General features: G+C 51.3%; 1 protein-coding gene across 1 annotated transcript in view; it reads left to right on the forward strand.

Moving 5' to 3' along the window:
• LPCAT1 (lysophosphatidylcholine acyltransferase 1) overlaps positions 1-17,224 on the forward strand; it is a 56,548-nt gene that overhangs the window by 18,252 nt on the left and 21,072 nt on the right. The window contains exons 5-8 of the mRNA XM_004380280.2: positions 8,718-8,776; positions 10,718-10,752; positions 11,779-11,833; positions 13,807-13,889. Of these exons, the coding sequence (XP_004380337.1) occupies positions 8,718-8,776; positions 10,718-10,752; positions 11,779-11,833; positions 13,807-13,889 (232 nt within the window). The remainder of the gene's footprint in view (positions 1-8,717; positions 8,777-10,717; positions 10,753-11,778; positions 11,834-13,806; positions 13,890-17,224) is intronic.

Below are 17,224 nucleotides of genomic sequence, written 5' to 3' on the forward strand. Positions count from 1 at the left end.
AGTGTGGGTGAAGAAGGGTAGAGAGTGGGAAAGCGTGTATCACAAATTACCGGAGCTCTGCAGCCCCTCAGGAAGAAGCAAAGATGGCGCACGGAGCAAGGTACTTGAGCTAACAGAGGGGGAGGTGGTGAGAGGCAAGGAAAAAATAAAAAGAAGCAGAAAAAAAGCAACACCGGCAGCCAACAAATGGCGCTCAGAGAGCCCCGTTTTTACAGTGTGTTGTTCTGAACCATGGCTAGTCAGAAGCAGAGATAGAGCTGGGAAAAGACCTGGTATGACCCCTGGCTGCCTGCCACTGCTGCTGTCTGGGTGATCATGAAGACAGACTGTGGTCCCATGATGGGCGAGAGTCCATTGTGCCCCCCTGCCTCGTGCCCACACCTGCTGGGCCCACCCTCCAGAGCCTGTGAGGCAAGACTGAGGGCCATCACCTGGGACAACTTCAGTCATTGTAAATATTGACCATTTGCTCTGCATCAGAGGACACCTGCTAAGTGAGCTGAAGATCTCCTTACACAAGACCGTCCACGGGCCCCTTCCTGTGAGGGGAGGCAGCCCTCACTCCTAGAAGTGTCAGGCTTGAGAGAGGAGGCTCTGGGGAACGCCTGCTGGCCTCCTTCCTGAAGTGGCTTCACCTTAGGTGCTGAGCAAAAAGGAGTTTACAAATGAAAAGAGCATATAACTCACCCTCAGCCAAACCCATCTCAGGTAAACTGAGAGCAAATGATGTGCAGTGAGTACCCCACGTAGCAGGTGTCCGAGGGAGAACCCGCATTGCCTTCAGCAAAAACCCTCAGCTGTTCCCTGAATAGCTGTGGATGCAGGATCCAGTGGGAAAGCGGGGGTGGCACCCGCGGCTGGAGCTCCATTTTCAGTCAGCAAAGCCATGAGCAGCAGGCTGAGTCACCCTCGGCGTGAGAGGCATGTGCTGCCGAGGGCCAGATTTCCATGCCGAAAGGTTCTGTACCCATCTCAAGTCACATTTCTGCATCTCCAAGGTACTCTGCTTCTTCCTGTGCCACTTTTTAATCAGGCTTCAAGCCTTGTATTGTAAGGTTAAAGGGGGTTGATCCTGTTACGATGTATGGATTTTCCAGAGCCGAGAGGCACATGGGATGTTCCTGTGCTGTCCCTGTGAGGTATCTGAGCTTCACACCTGAGACACACCTGTGCCCTGTCTCATTATCTGTGTGGTCTCCAGGCTTCACACCTGAGACACGCCTGTGCCCTGACTTGTCCCCCATGTGGTCTCTGAGCTTCACACCTAACACATACCTGTGCCTTGTCCCCTTCCTCTGTGGTCTCTGAACCTCACACCTGAGACACCTGTGCCCTGTCCCATCCCTTGTGTGATCGCTGAGCTTCATACTTGAAACACATCTGTGCCCTGTCCTGCCCACTCCCTGAGGTCTCCAAGCTTCACACCTGAAACACATCTGTGCCCTGTCCCATCCCCCCACCACAGTCTCTTGAGCCTGACACCTGAGACACACCTATGCCCTGTTCTGTCCCCATACTATCACAGAGCTTCACACCTGAGATACACCTGTACCCTCTCCCATCCCCATGCTGTCTGCAAGAACCACACATGAATATACCTGTGCCCTCTCCTGTCCCCTATGTGTTCTCCGAGCTTCCCACCTAGAGTACACCTGTGCCCTGTCCTGTCCCCGTGCTGTCTCTGAGTTTCACACCTGAGGCACACCTGTACCCTGTCCTATCCCTGTGCCGTCTCCCAAGCATCACACGTAAATATACCTGTGCCCTGTCCTGTCCCCATGCTGTCTCCAAGCATCACACGTGAATATACCTATGCACTGTCCTGTCCCTGTGCTATCTCTGAGTTTCACACCTGAGGCACACATGTGCCCTGTCCTGTCCCCATGCTATCTCCGAGTTTCACACCTGAGGCACACCTGTGCCCTACTCCCATCACCAAGCCCCAGCCACTCTGGCTTCCGACTCTTTCATAGTGTTTTGCACACCTCCGTCTGTCCCTCCTGCAGCAGGTGCTGCCCTAGTTCAGCCCTGCCTCCCTCTCCTCCACTTCCCCATCCACATGGCCTCCAGTGTCAGGGTCACATTTTTGTAGCCACCCCCCTTCGGGCATTGCTGACTCCCACCACCTGTAGAGTACATCCAGCCCCAAAGACCCTCCCAAGTCAGGTCAAGTTTGCATGTCTTAGCCTTATGCCAGACTGGAGGCTTCTCGAGGGCAGAGTTGGGCCATGGGAGGGCTTAATGGTTATTGCTGGTGGTGAGTCTGGCCTTGCCCTGTTTCTGCATCAGTCACACTAGGCACTCTGTCACTCAGGCAGCTCCTTCAGCCTTCCTTCTGTCCCCCACCAGGTGTGCAGACCCCGCCCATCGTCCGCTAGCCTCTGTTCCTCCTGCTTTTACAGATATGGGCACTTAGCCTTCGGAGGCACCCATGGCTCACAGACGTACTCACAGGTAGAGCACAGAGGGTGGGTTTGGACCTGACAGACCTGACTGAGCTCCCTCTGGATCCCACTCCCTCATCTCACACGGCATGGCAGATGCAGAGTGGCATGATGAGAGCACGTGGCGTGTCCCTTAGAAGACATGGCGCCCAGAAGGCCGCGTGCCAAGCCTTCCCTCACCTTCTCTCACTGTGATGAAACCGACAGACAGCGCTTGTCTCAACACCTGGTGCTGGGATTTGCGGCTGTTTCTCTGGGACTGACATGGGGCCTGTGGCGTGCTGGGGACTTCATCTCTCATCCTCACACTCACAATCCCTTCAGTGCCCCAAAACGACATTTGGTTGCTCTTGGAATTGGTATTGTAGAAATTATGTTTGAGTTCCAGGATGGTACTTCATGCAGCTGAAATGAGAATGTTTTCTGTAGAAAACACCCACGATGTGGCGGTGTTTGCTGTTTCTGCGAAGTGTGAGCGGCCACCAGCGCTTCTTTGGCTTTTCGGTTGGTTGTCAGTGGTGTCACGAGCAGCGTGGTCCAGGTCTGGTTTTCCACCCTCCCTGAGCAGCCACGCACCTGCTGGCCAGAGGAGCAGCTGGGCCATCTGTCTGCACCCCTCGGATCCTCACTGGGTGCTGTGAGGTGTGGACCAAGAGCTCATCCCTGGGCTGGGGCGGTCACCAAGAGCCGGGACTCCCAGTCGACCTGGGGCTTGGGGATAAGAAGGTGAGGGACAGCTCGAGGCTGCCCTAGAGGTGGCCGTCACTGCTTCAAAGGGTCCAGCTCACTCACACTCATGCTCTCCCTCTTTCTTCGGGGTGTTCTGCACCAGCCTCATTCATGCCCCTCAGCACTCAACTGGGCTTTTGCAGGACACTCCCACGTCATCACATCGCAGCAGCAGGCCTGTCCCTGCACCTGACCTGGCATGGGTGCACACTCTGCCACCCACCACCCCTGCCACCTGCCACTACCCCTGAGGCCCACCACCACCACCCGTGTGGCCCACCACCCCTGCTACCCACCACTCCCATGGCCCGTCACTACCCCTGAGGCCCACCACCACCCCTCACACCCACCACCATCATTCCCTGCCACCAGCCACCACTACCCACCACCCCTGCCACCTGCCACCCCACTGCCCACCACTACCCCTGCTTCCCGCCACTACCACTGAGGCCCGCCACTACTGGAGACCTGCCACCACCATCCCTGCTGCCTGCCACTACCCCTGAGGTCCACCACCACCATCCCTGCTGCCCGCCACTACTGGAGACCCGCCACCACCATCCCTGCTGTCTGCCACTACCCCTGAGGTCCACCACCACCATCCCTGCTGCCCGCCACTACCCAAGGCCTGCCACCACCATCCCCGCTGCCCACCACTACCCCTGAGGCTCACCACCACCATCCCCGCTGCCCGCCACTACCCAAGGCCCACTACCACCATCCCTGCTGCCTGCTATTATCCGAGGCCTGCCACCACCATCCCCACTGCCCACCACTACCCCTGAAGCCCACCACTACCATCCCTGCTGCCCGCCACTACCCAAGGCCCACCACCACCATCTCCCGCCATCCGCCACCACCCACCACGCCTGAGGCCCGCCACTACCATCCCCCGCAGCCCACCACCACCCCACCACTTGCCACTTCCATGGCCCACCACCACCCTTGCTGCCTACCACTACCTCTGAGCCTTGCCACCACCCCCACGGCTTACCACCACCTCCACCACCCACCACCCCTGCCATCCCCGACTCCCATAGCCCACCACCACCCCCGTGGCCCACTGCCATCCCCCATGGCCTACCACTCACCACCACTCTTGCCGCCCACCACCCCCTGCCCGCACCAGGCCCCACAGCTCGCTCACAGTGAGGGCAGGGCAGAAGCACTGCCACAGTCAGGAAAACTCTCCTCAGGGTGTACCCCGTTCTCCCGTTACCCTGTGACCCTTCATCCAGGCCATTGCACCTCATGCCTGCTCTCCCCAAACCATACCGGCTAACCTCACCTTGTCCCCCAGACACTGCTCCCCAGTTAGATGCGTTAGCATGGCAGCAGTCTGTTCCAAAGTGTTCCCCGTGGGTTTCATCTGGCTTTCAAAGTATCTGATTAGAAACATGCTACTTTGGATAGTTCGGGCTCAGCCCTGGTCCTTTGTCTGAGCGTTCATGTCTGTGACTACTGTCTACAGGTGTTTAATGAGCCTAAGAGCAGCCTTCTTTTCCTTTAGCTTTCGAACAGCGATAATAATTTTTTCATTCATCAGATGCGCATTTAGGGAGCATTACCCCACATCAGGCCTCTGGCAGGCGCTGAAATTCAGAGACAGAAAGGGCCCCACCTCTGCCCTCAGGAGGCCTCTGGGCAGGTGCAGTCACTCACGAATAAATTAAGGCAGGAGCCAGGAGCCTGTGATACAGCGTATGCAGTTGTGTTTTCCCCGTGATGGTCCAGTCTGAGGTCCAAGGTTTTGTTGGTGGTATCGTCCCATCTTCTAACTCCGTGAGGGCTTAGTTCAAGGTAATGGACTGGCACATGCTTCCTTACTGGCTGGGAAATCCCAAGTTCAAATTCTCCCTCCGCCCCCAGGACCATGGCAGCAGGGGTGTCCCTCACGTGTCAAGTTGTTGACCAGCATCTCAAGTCTTAGTGAGGGTTGTCTAGAGAAACGGAACCAGTGAGAGATATATAGGTGTGTGTGTGTGTATGTAGAGAGAGATTTATTTTAAGGACTTGGCTCACACGATTATGGGGAGCTGGCAAGTCCAAAATCCGTAGGTCAGGCTTTAGGCTGGGGATTCCTGCAGTCTTATGTCCCCAAATCCGTAGATCAGGTGAGAAGAGGAGTGAAAGAGCTTTGTCAAAATGTCTGTTTATAGTCTGGAGGCGGAACACATCCTGGAGAAGCCCTGTTTGCTCTTAAGGCCTTCCACTGATTAGATGAGGCCCACCACATCATAGAGGAGAATCTATTTTACTTCAGGCTAGCTGATTTAATCACAGTGTGCTACTTTATAAGAGAGCCTAGACTAGTGTTTGACCAAACAGTTGGGCAGCAAAGCCTCACCAAGTTGACATGTAAAATTAACCATCACAACCAGGAAATTTGAGTGGAAGGACTTTGTAAATACTTTTATTGCCCAGGCATTGGGAGGGACAGATGCCCTGGTATTTGCGGGGGACAACTTGTTATTTTGTTAATGATGTAATATTTTGTATACTAGAAGCCAGCATTCTGGATTAGAACCATCTGTAACCATCAACACTGCCCCCCCAAAGAAACATACTGGTATTTTTTATGGGCAAATACTGACGTATCAGACAGCAAAACCACTAAGAGTGTAATTACTGAAGCCCCACCCCAGCGTGGCCCCAAGAAGGCAAACATTGGCACGACATCTCAGTGCACCCTGGTGTTGAAAAAAAGGACATGGGCACATGCAGCCAGCTGGGAGAAGTTGATTCAAATAGTGAAACAACAAAGGTGAGTCCATTCTGACCCCGGCTGCTTTACAGTGTGGAGTCAGGTATTTCAAGAACACTGGTACGGCTCAATGCTCATAGAACTTTATGGAGTGCGAGTGACAGTTTGCTACCTCAGAAACTGCTCAGTTGTTTAAAGAAAATCTCACTTCTAAGCGGAATAACTAAGCGTCGTCGGGAGGGACGAGTCCCTGGAGAAGGACATCATGCTTGGTAAAGTACAGGGTCAGCGAAAAAGAGGAAGACCCTCAAGGAGATGGATTGACACAATGTCTGCAGCAATGGGCTCAAGCATAACAATTGTGAGCATGGAGCAGGACCAGGCAGTGGTTCGTTCTGTGGTACATAGGGTCGCTGTGAGTCCGAGCCGACTTGACAGCACCTAACAACAACAAGGGGAATAACTGAATATCTGAGAAAATGCATTTGGTGAACTGTTGGGACGTCCATGGTGCCTCCGGAGTTTGGATAAAGAGCGGCTGAGAATTACAAAGCCTGACTTTAAGCCATTATCATTTGCATTGACGTCTCAGCGCCCTCCCCAACGCCCCACTGCCCCTTCCCAAGCACAAAAGGGTTTTAAAGGAAAAACGGCAGAGAGGTGTTTGTTTGGGTGACAGTTTGATACTACGATGAAGCGTAATGGGCCAAGGATAATCATAGCGATGAGCCCAGCCCCTTCTAGCGGTAGAAGTGAGACAGTGTTGCATTTTCCTGGTCTGTGAAGTCCTAGAAATAAACAGGAAAGTGAAGTTGGCAGCATCCTTTGTAGATGAACCTTTCTTTATCCCTGTTGTCTTTGAAGCTTTGTAGTTACTCATTTTATATGCCCCTTACGGGACTTTTAGGTCAGAGGAGGGACTTTTGAATGAAACAGGAGCCCCTCCAGCATCTGTCCACCTGACTTATCATCAGGTATCAGCAGGAAGCTGAGAGGCAGCAGAGTGCCTGCTGCCACGAGGCCTGGAGCCGCTGGAGACCCTGGAGTTTAAACGGGGGATGGTGGGCCTGGAGTTGGGCAGTCTGCAAAAGGCAAAATCTGAGTGGGTGTCCATCCACCCATAATCTCACAGACGCGGCAGCCCTGACACCTCCAGCCGCCGTGGAAGGGAAACCAGCCAGAGAACAAGAAGCTTCTAGCAGCCCGTGAGCAGATGTGGGCTTCACTCTATCAGAGCTGTGCAGAAACCCCATGCCAAAAACCAACCCAGAATTCCTGGGACTAATGAACAGGATGCCCCACAGAAGCAACTGGAAACCTGCCCTGGGGAGGACCCCTCTGCCCTGCCCCCCCAGGACAGACCCAACCCCACACGGTCACCCCGTGGCCATGCTGGGTGATGGGGGCCCCCGCCCACACGCTGCCCAGTGGCTTTGCTTCTCCATCCCAGCCAACAGTGTGCGCCTCATAATGTCTGCTTGTTAAACTGGTGCTCTGGCTTAACAGGGAACTGGGTGGTCTGCTTGGGAACAATTTGTGGAGCCTTGTTGCCACCCTGGTAGTGCAGTGGTTAGGAGCTCGGCTGCTCACCCAGAGGTTGACGGTTCAAATTCACCAGCCGCTCCTTAGAAACCCTATGAGGCAGTTCTACTCTGTCCTGTAGGGTCACTGTGAGTCAGAATCAGCTCGGCAGCAGTGAGGTTGGTTTGTTTTTTGGTTTTGTTGCTACCCCACGATGGTAAGATACACAGCCAGCGCAGAAAGCAGGTGAATCCTGTGGAGTCTAACCAGCGGGTACTATCTTTTGTTCCAAGAGGGGGCTATAAAGTTCCCAGGTCCCTCGAGCAGCAGTGTTGTTGATGGTTCTGACTTACCGCGTCTCATGTGTTCCCGGGGGCCGACAACTGCTCAGGGAGAAGGGAGGGCGGGAGGGGGGGGCAGTCCAACCCAAGGGTGAGTGTGTCTGTCCTTCATGCTGCACCTGTCCCAGGGCAAGCTGAGGAACAGTAGTGGAGGCCTGCAGCTGGCATGTGTGTGCACCCACTCGTGTGCATGCGTGTATATGTGTGTGTGTGTGTGTTCTGGTAGAAGGCTAAGGAACAGTGTGGAGAATGCAGCTGGCGTGTGTGTGTGTGTGCACTTGTATGCATGTGTGTGTGTGCTGGTGGCGGGCTGGGGAACAGTGGTGGAGAATGCAGCTGGCGTGTGTGTGTGTGTGTAGTACGGGCATGCGTATACGTGTGTTTGTGTTGCTGGTTGGGAGCAGACCCCAGAGTGATGGATAAACACAGATTGGACGGCTGGGACCTCCGTGGTGCAGACAGGTAGGGGAGACACTCCCTTCCCACAAATGCCCTCAGTTTGCACATGTTTTACAAAGTGTGAGCCCCTGGGTGGTACTCACAGTTAACACCCTCAACTGCTAACCCAAAGGTTGGAGATTCGAGGCCACACAGAGGCACCTCGAAAGAAAAGCCTGGCTATCTACTTCCAAAACATGGAAAACCCTGTGGAGCACAGTTCTACTCCGACACACATGGGGTTGTCATGGGTCAGAGTCAATTTGATGGCAAAATGTTTTTTTACAAAGTACACCTCAGTCTGGAAACACTGTTTCTGTGTTTCATGCCAGGCTCTTGTTGCAATGCTATAGTCTAAATCTTTACAGTTAGTACGGATACTGAGGAGACCTTCCCGGATGGAATGGCTTGGCTGATGGGGACGGAGGGGGAGGAAAGCTCACATGATTTCATGAGCAGCATGCGAAGCACGGCAGGGGCCTGCCTTCGCTGGGCTGCATGCTCCCACAGAAATTAAACAGGCCGTGCCTTCCTTTTCAGGCGCGTTTATCCCTGGAGTTCCTGTCCAGCCTGTGGTTTTACGGTACCCAAATAAGCTGGTAAGTTTTGTTTCCCTATGGATTGATATCCAGGGGAATTGCCTGGGAATGAGAATCCTGTGGCATTTTAGCACATCTGTTTCATAACACAGCAGTTGTGAACCGAGTGCAGAAACACTCCTTGGGCCCCCAGAGCCAAGGGTGGCGTGGAGCTCCCTGTGGGCACTCTCCCCGTGGGCACCCGCTCAGGGCCACGTGTGTGTCACCTTCAGCTGCAGCTCCTGCTGGGACCAGCATTAACTGTGAGCACTATGAGCGCTGGTAGCCGACGGACAGCTCCCGGGACTGGTCCCCCTGGGGCCTGACACAGCACTGTGTGCACTGCGGTGGGTCATAGTTCAACCTTGGCGCAGGTTTATTTACTGGTGTCGTTTTCTCTCTGTTTACGGTAGTTTGCTTTTATGACGTCAAAGGAAAGTTTTTTAAAAGAAAATACATGCAGGTCCTGGCACGGCAGGGTCTAGGATTGTTGATACACGGGCAGGCTCGCGTGTGACACTGTGGGCCGGGGGTGTCGGGCCAGGCCTGGAGGATGCAAAGACGCATACACCTGGTCCTCATCACTCTGCCTGGGGGAGTGAGGAGTGCACGTGGGTGCCGGGGAGGCTTTCAGGTCAGCCGAGGAGTGCAGCAGTTGCTCAGTCAGAGCTGGTAGCTGCAAGCTGATGGGCGGAGTCCATTCTGTCTTACTGGCGCTGTGATAAGATCCACTCATTAGCCAGTTTCCTGCTGGAGGACACCTGGTCTGCACGAATTACACCCTAAATGCATCTCCTGTGAAGAAAAGAATAAACCCAAGAATAAAAGAACCTGTGAAATCATCCGTGTGTAGAGTTCTAGATGTTTCTTTGTCTTTAAATGTTTTCACCAGCTGTTTTAGGCAATGTGCCTTTTCTGGGTCTTCTAGAAGTAGTCCACTTAGTGTCAGAGAAGCAGAATTTCTGCCTTGTGCTCCTGTCCGTCGCCCTGTGTACTGTTTTCTTAAGTGATGTAATTGCAGTAACCAGTGTCAGCAGGTTTGAGCACAGACACGGCAGAGGAGGGCCAAGGTGGGGGGGGGGGAGAGCAGACTGTGGGGCAGGGGTGCGTTCAGGGGCCAGGAAGAGGGGTGCAGACGGGAGTTAGTTTTGAGGAGACTGGGAAGAAGGAAGTCACAGATGGGTAGCCAGTGTCAAGAGGGGAACCAGGGCATTTGTCACCTGGCATTCCTAGCCAGCTCAGTCAGGTGGCCAGTGTGGTTGCTGAGGCTGAGTGTATGTGTCAAGGTTGGAGAGCACTGGGAATGTGCCTGGGAGGGGCAGCCCTGGGCACACACAGGGTGGGGCGGTGCCGCTGGCAGTGGGGGTCAGAGTGGCGGCAGAGGTTTGCTCTGCCTGCTCCGGAGGCTGGGGGCTGACCCATGCGTGGCCATGTGGGGAACACACAGGTTGGGGAGGAGTTGGCATGGAGCATGCCAGTGGCATCACGTGGCCAGGTGACCAAGCAGGGCAGGTGATGGCAGGCCCTGCATGCAGAGGTGACATGAACAAGTGTGAGGGAACAAACAGACATGGAAGACTGCCCGGATTAGACATTACAGTTATAGGGGTATTGAGCTGGGCACAGGCAGAGAAAGAGCTGGGGGCTGGCTTTCAGGAGGACGCTGGAACTGACAGCCGTGGTGCTGTGAGCAGACACAGGCAGGTCTGCAGGGTAGGCTCTGGCCCCCGGGGGCTTGGAGATGTGGAGAGAGACAGTGCACCCCCGTCCTCCTCTGCCCCAGAGCAAACTTGGGAGAGAGGGAGCGGTCATGTGTCTCTGTGGAGCCACAGGTGCAGCAGGATGTGGCAGGGACAGGCGACAGGTTTGCCGGCCACAGGAAGGGCCAATTGCTGGCACTCGGTGGAGCACTTGAGTGCCACCTTCCAATTGTGACTAATTCTGCCCCTTTATCGCCCCTAGGACACGATCACGTGGACATGGCAAGGACCTGGAGCGTAAGTCAGACACCGCATCACACCTGTCTGTCATGTTACTTGGGGACCTTGGAGGCTGCCCGAGTGGGCCACCAGTGTGCCAGTTACCTTTGCAGATGTGGACACTTTAAACAAGTGACCTGCTGTTGTCTGACGGTAGCTAGGCTCAGTCCATGTGAAACTAAATGTACAAATCCACATCGGGACTTGGGGCTGGCAGTGATGATGCAGAAGATGATGCAGAAATGGGGTCAGTGGAGAGAGGGTTAGGAGGTGGACTGTCCATTGGGGGATTAAGCATGGGGCCCAAGGAGGGAGGCTCTGGGTGACTCTCTTTCCAATACGTGCAAACAAGAGGCTGAGGTCAGGAGCAAGGCATGGTGGAGGGTGGTGTGACTTTGGGCTTGCCCAGTCTGTGCTGCTGGTGGGATGGCAAGTTGAGCTCTCAGGTCACCTGCCAGGGTCCACGTCCAGGGCAGACAAGGCTACCTGAGCTAGAGGGCAAACCGCGGGAGATGCTCGAGTGCGGGACCAACCAAAGGCACAAGCATAGGCATGTATAGTGAGAGCAGTGAAGACCACTGTTTAGTAAACAGTAGGCTTGTCCTTGGGGAGCCCTGGTGGTGCAGTGGTTAAAGTGCTCGGCTGCTCACTGAAAGATCTAAGGTTCAAATCCACCAGCCACTGTGCAGGAGAAAGATGTGGCAGTCTGCTTCTGTGAAGATTACAGCCTCGGAAACCCTATGAAGCAGTTCTACTCTGCCGTGTAGGGTTACAGTGAGTCGAAATCAAACTTGACAGCAACAGGTTAGGCTGAGGCTTGTCCTTATGCCCGCCTTGTCGCTCCATCGTTGGGTTTTAACCTTTGGCTTTAGACTGAGGAAGGCTCAGCAGCCTGCCCGTGAAGGCGACTCAGCTACCCAGTAGTGCTCTCTAGAGGGGAAGCAGGTCCAGAAATTTTCTCCCGGAGTTTGAAGTATTTTAACAAAAAATGAAGAGTCTTACTTTTTAGCCAATGTTGTAAATCTATTCCATGTGCTGTTTTAGGTTGGAAATCCTGTGGCTCACACTGTGTCAGTTCCACAATCAGGTGGAAATTGAGGTTTGTGCCAATACAGTGTTGCACGTCATCTAGATACAATGTTATATGCCATGTGAATACAGTGTTGTGCGTCATATAGATACGGTGTTGTGTGTGATGTTGCCTGTCATTTACACACAGTGTTATACACCACCTAGATACAATGTTACACGCCATGTATATATACTTCTTACATGTCACCTAGATACAGTGTTCCATGACATTTAGAATCTTCTTACTTTGAACTTCTTTCCATTCCTTAAGGCTCTGTAGAAGGCATTCCCATTTCCTTTGCCTCACCTCATGCCTCCTGCATGCGTTTGAATCATTCGAGCTGGAATTGTAAGATCACGAAGGAAGCTAATTAAACCTGTCATTTTTCTATCACGGGGAATGTAACTTCCAATCAAACCAAACCTGGTGCTGTTGAGTCAATTCTGACTCATAATGACCCTACAGGACAGGGTAGAACTGCCCCATAGGGTTTCCAAGGAGCAGCTGGTGGATTTGAACTGCCAGCCTTCTGGTTGGCAGTCAAGCTGTTAAGTCACTGCACCACCAGGGCTCCTAATGTAACTTAGGTACATATAAAATTGGCACCTATGAATTTTTTTATTTTATTTATATTTAATATTAATGCATGCTGTTGATTTTATCATACTATCCTCCTCTGCTAATACCTTGTCAGACTCTCTAACCTGCCTCCTGGTTTTCAGCCCATTGGCTGTCTCTGGAGTCACAGTCCCCTGCTCTTGGCTAAATTACATGCTATCACTTTCAAGCAGCCTGTAAACTTTATCTGAGTGGATGAGGAATAGGGTTTCTTTTCTTAAAAAGGGAATTAATATGTCGCTTCTATACCTGAAAATTCAAGGTGTCATATGCAACTGAAGTATTTAGTGAAACAATTTGCTCCCTTCCAGAAACTATTGCTGAGTAATACTGAATTGACAAAGGATTCTGGCTTTCAATCAGATAGTTCACATTAGTAAAATATAAGCTTCTGTACTTACACAGGACTGAGCAGAAAGGGGGCCTGAGTCTGAGCGTGACAGACCCTGTTACTTAGGCCATTCTGTGTTCAAAAGGAGAGCCCGTCCTGGTTTTGGCTCACATGACGACATGGGGCCCGTCTGCTGCCAGAGTGCAGGGACCCATGCATGGACAGCTCCGGGGCTTTCCCAAGGCTTTTTGCTTTGCTTTCTCTTGAACACCTATATTTTAGACCTGGTTTCTAATTTTAAGAGGTGAAAGGTAACTATGGTTTTATAACCTCACTTCTGAATGCTTTTAGTCACGTTTCTCATACCAGAGCATGGCACCTGCTCACATGAGAAGCTGTTGGCACTTGCAGACTTTTAAAAAGTGTAGTACCAAGTGAAACCAGAATTGCAAAATGAGAAGAGGGTTTCAGGATGTTCCTGTATTCTTAAATATGCTCATTAAAGAGAGGGGGATTCAGTGACGGTCTTTTGCCTTCTCACATGGAATATGAGACCTACTCGTCTGAAGGCTGTGCAGACACCGCTCACTCACGCAAAGATGCACATTCACGTGACGAGTTGTTTTCATTTCAACAATACAGTGGATGGCAAAAAGTTAATTAATGACAGTGATTCTCACGTACAAGTCATGTGTTGTGCTATCCCTAACACAGGATGGAGACCTTTAGAAATGGGAACATGCATGTCGTTTGTTACATTAAAGACTAAACCCAGCGTGAAATGAGAAATAAAGTGCATGGGTGACCGGACAAGCTCCAAACAGACGGGAGAAAGAGCGCCGGGCGAAGAATGGTGTGCATTAAGTGCCCGCGTGTGTGTGAGAGAGAGGGAGAGAAACGGAGAGACAGAGGGAGGGAGAACTTTGCAGATGGTTCTCACTGAAAGTGCTTTGACAGATCTTACTTTGATCAGAATCACGATTGTCAGTCGTGGTGGGTTTTGTAAGGTGGGTGTCTGTGCTCTCTGGCAATAATGGAGTTCTGTTTGCAGTTTCTCCCAGTGTACCACCCTTCAGAGGAGGAGAAGAGGAGCCCAGCACTGTATGCCAGCAACGTGAGGCGCATCATGGCAGAGTAAGTGAGCACCCGTCCTTCCTCCATCACCGCGTGTGGAGATGCCTCTTTAAATGACGAGGGGCTTCTTATGGCCCCCTTGAGCTCACTGTTACTCTGCATTCTTCCTCACCTGCTGTCCCCCTCTGTGTAGCATTGCTATGACAACAAATGGCCAATAGCATTAGGAAGACGGGTTCCTGCAAAAGTGAGTGCGCACGCGTTGACTCAGCATGCCGGCAGTAGTGGCCTTGGCTGTACACTTTTCCTGTCTGGATTTTGTCTGACAACACTTCAGCTTGTTCAGGAGATGCTTAGTTGTCGTTTAATTTTACAAATTTCAAACGTGCCTACAGTCATCGGCCCCTGGGTGGCGTGTTCTGCGTGGACCCCGTTTGGGACGGCCGCGGGAATGACCCAGCAAGAATACGAGTCCTGGGCAGACCTTCGAGTCTGGTTGGAGCGTCTGCTCAGCTTGCCTTTCTTCATCCACCCGCGTTAGTGCTTACTGATGTTCTGACTCCACCTTACTGCATTCAGTGTGCTGCTTGTACAGTTCCATGAGGCTTTCTTGTAAGATGACTTGTGCTACTTACAGGACAAGCATGCATGCAGTTAGGGATATAGAGACTTCTCGCTCCCTTTCTGCGTGAGATTCCTTGGTTATTACCGACAACGGTAGCATCAGCTCACAGCTCTCGGCTCTGCTCTCTAACCGCCTCTCCTCCCTCGGTGTCCCATCTCCCTTTTTTCTGCACTTCTCTTCTCCTGTTCATGGGCAGGAGGGGCTGCCTCTCAGCTCTGCCCATGAGGTGCCTTGGACTGTAGCAGCAGTGCAGCGGCCTGAACTGTGAGTGAATGGGCCGGCCAGTGTGCTGAGGGGTGCAGTGTGGACACCAGGGGGTGCTGTTGCTCAAGTGGTGCGCTAACTTGAGTGATGTGGCTTTGGGTTTCTAAAATAAATTCCTTCTTCTCATGATACTTGACATGCCCCTGTTTTAATACACTCTGTGAGACTCTAGAGAAAAATAATTTTTCACCTCAGCATACAACTCTGTCCGCTGTATGTCCACGCACTCCTTGGAAGGTTAGGCCTCAGGGATAGAGGCCTCCTAAACCCTTGCCCTTTCTCTCCTTGGGGCACCCTCACCTTCTGGAGCTCCATGCCCTTCTCCTCCCCCTCTCTGAATTGCTCACAGGAAGACATGGGGAGCAGCCAGTGAGAAGGCTGCACTTCACACCTAACTTATAGGTAGTCAGAGCAGTCCGTGGCATCCTTTGTTCACCCTTAATAAAGAAATAATGCCCGTGGAATCACAGTCTTGACATGCTGAGTGAATTTTTTCAGTACATATTCAAATAAATTAACTATTAATTTGATGTTGTTACGTGCCACTGAGTCATTTCTACTCATAGTGACTCCATGTGACAGGGTCAGACTGCCCCAAGAGGTTTGGCTGTAATCTGTATGGAAGCAGATTGCCAGGCCTTTCTCCTGTGAAGCCACTGGGCAGATTTAAACCACCAGGCTTTTGGTTAGCAGCTGAGTGAGTACTTAACTGTTACACCACCAGGGGCTCCTTAACTACTTGTGTTGTTGTTGTTAGGTACTGTCAGTTCCAACTCATAGCAACCCTATGTACAACAGAATGAAACACTGCCCAATCCTGTGCCATTCTCACAATCGTTCCTATGTTTGAGCTCATTGTTGCAGCCACTGTGTCAATCCATCTCATTGAGCATCTTCGTCTTTTTCACTGACCCTCTGCTTTACCAAGCGTGATGTTCTCCTCCAGGGACTGGTCCCTCCTGATGACATGTCCAAAGTACATGAGATGAAGTCTCGCCATCCTTGCTTCTAAGGAGCATTCTAGGTGTACTTCTTCCAAGATGAATTTGTTTGTTCTTCTGGCAGCCCATGGTATAGTCAATATTCTTTGCATCAATGCTTCTTCAGTCTTCCTTATTCATTCTCCAACTTTCACATGCATATGAGGTGATTGGAAATACCATGGCTTGGGTCAGGTGCACCTTAGTCTTCACAGTGACATCTTTGCTTTTCAACACTTTAAAGAGCTCTTTTGCAGTAGATTTGCCCAGTGCAATGCATTCTTTGATTTCTTGACTGCTGCTTCCATGGGCATTGATTGTGCATCCAAGTAAAATGAAATCCTTGACAGCTTCAATACTTTCTCCATTTATCATGATGTTGCTTAAGGACCCAGTTGTAAGGATTTTTGTTTTCTTTGTGTTGAGGTGTAATCTATACTGAAGGCTATATATAGTCTTTGACCTTCATCAGTAAGTGCTTCAAGTCCTCTTCACTTTCAGCAGGCAAAGTTGTGTCATCTGCATATCCCAGGTTGTCAGTGAGTCTTCCTCCAATCCTGATGCCCCATTCTTCTTCATATAGTCCAGCTTCTCGGATTATTTTCTCAGCATACAGACTGAATAAGTATGATGAAAGGATACAACCCTGACACACACCTTTCTTGACTTTAAACCATGCAGTATTCCCCTGTTCTGTTCAAATGACTGCCTCTTGGTCTATGTGCAGGTTCCGTATGAGCACAGTTAAGTGTACTGGAATTCGCATTCTTTGCAGTATTATCCATAATTTGTTATGATCCCCATAATCAAACGCCTTTGCATAGTCAATAAAACACAAGTAAACGTCTTTCTGGTATTCTCTGCTTTCATCCAGGATCCATCTGACATCAGCCGTGATATCCCTTGTTCTACACCCTCTTCTGAATTCAGTTTGATTTTCTGGCAGTTCCCTGTCAATGTACCGCTGCAACCATTTTTGAATTATCTTCAGCAAAATTTTGCTTGTGTGTGCTATTAATGATATTGTTCGATAATTACCACATTCTGTTGGATCATCTTTCTTTAGAATGGGCACAAATAGTGTCTGTTGGCCAGGTAGCTGTCTTCCTAATTTTTTGGCATAGAAGAGTGAGTGCTTCCAGCGTTGCATCCATTTTTTGAAACATCTCTATTGGTATTCCATCAGTTCCTGGAGCCTTGCTTTTCATTAATGTCTTCAGTGCAACTTGGACTTCTTCCTTCAGTACCATGGGTTCTTGATCATATGCTACCTCCTGAAATGGTTGAACGTTGACCGATTCTTTTTGGTACAGTGACTCTGTGTATTCCTTCCATCTTCTTTTTTTTCATCTTTATTTTTATGAGTTGGTTTGTTAACTTTCTTTGTGGTTACCATGAATTTTACCCTTATCTTTATAGGTTTGAAACAGTCTGCCCTTACTTGGTATAGCCTTGCCTTCCTCTCCATTAGAAGGTTCTATACCTATGCCGTTTATTCCCTCTTTCATTGTCTTGATGTTGTTGTC

Source organism: Trichechus manatus, unplaced genomic scaffold (genome assembly GCF_000243295.1).
Source record: "Trichechus manatus latirostris isolate Lorelei unplaced genomic scaffold, TriManLat1.0 scaffold00072, whole genome shotgun sequence".
Taxonomy (NCBI): Eukaryota; Metazoa; Chordata; class Mammalia; order Sirenia; family Trichechidae; genus Trichechus; species Trichechus manatus.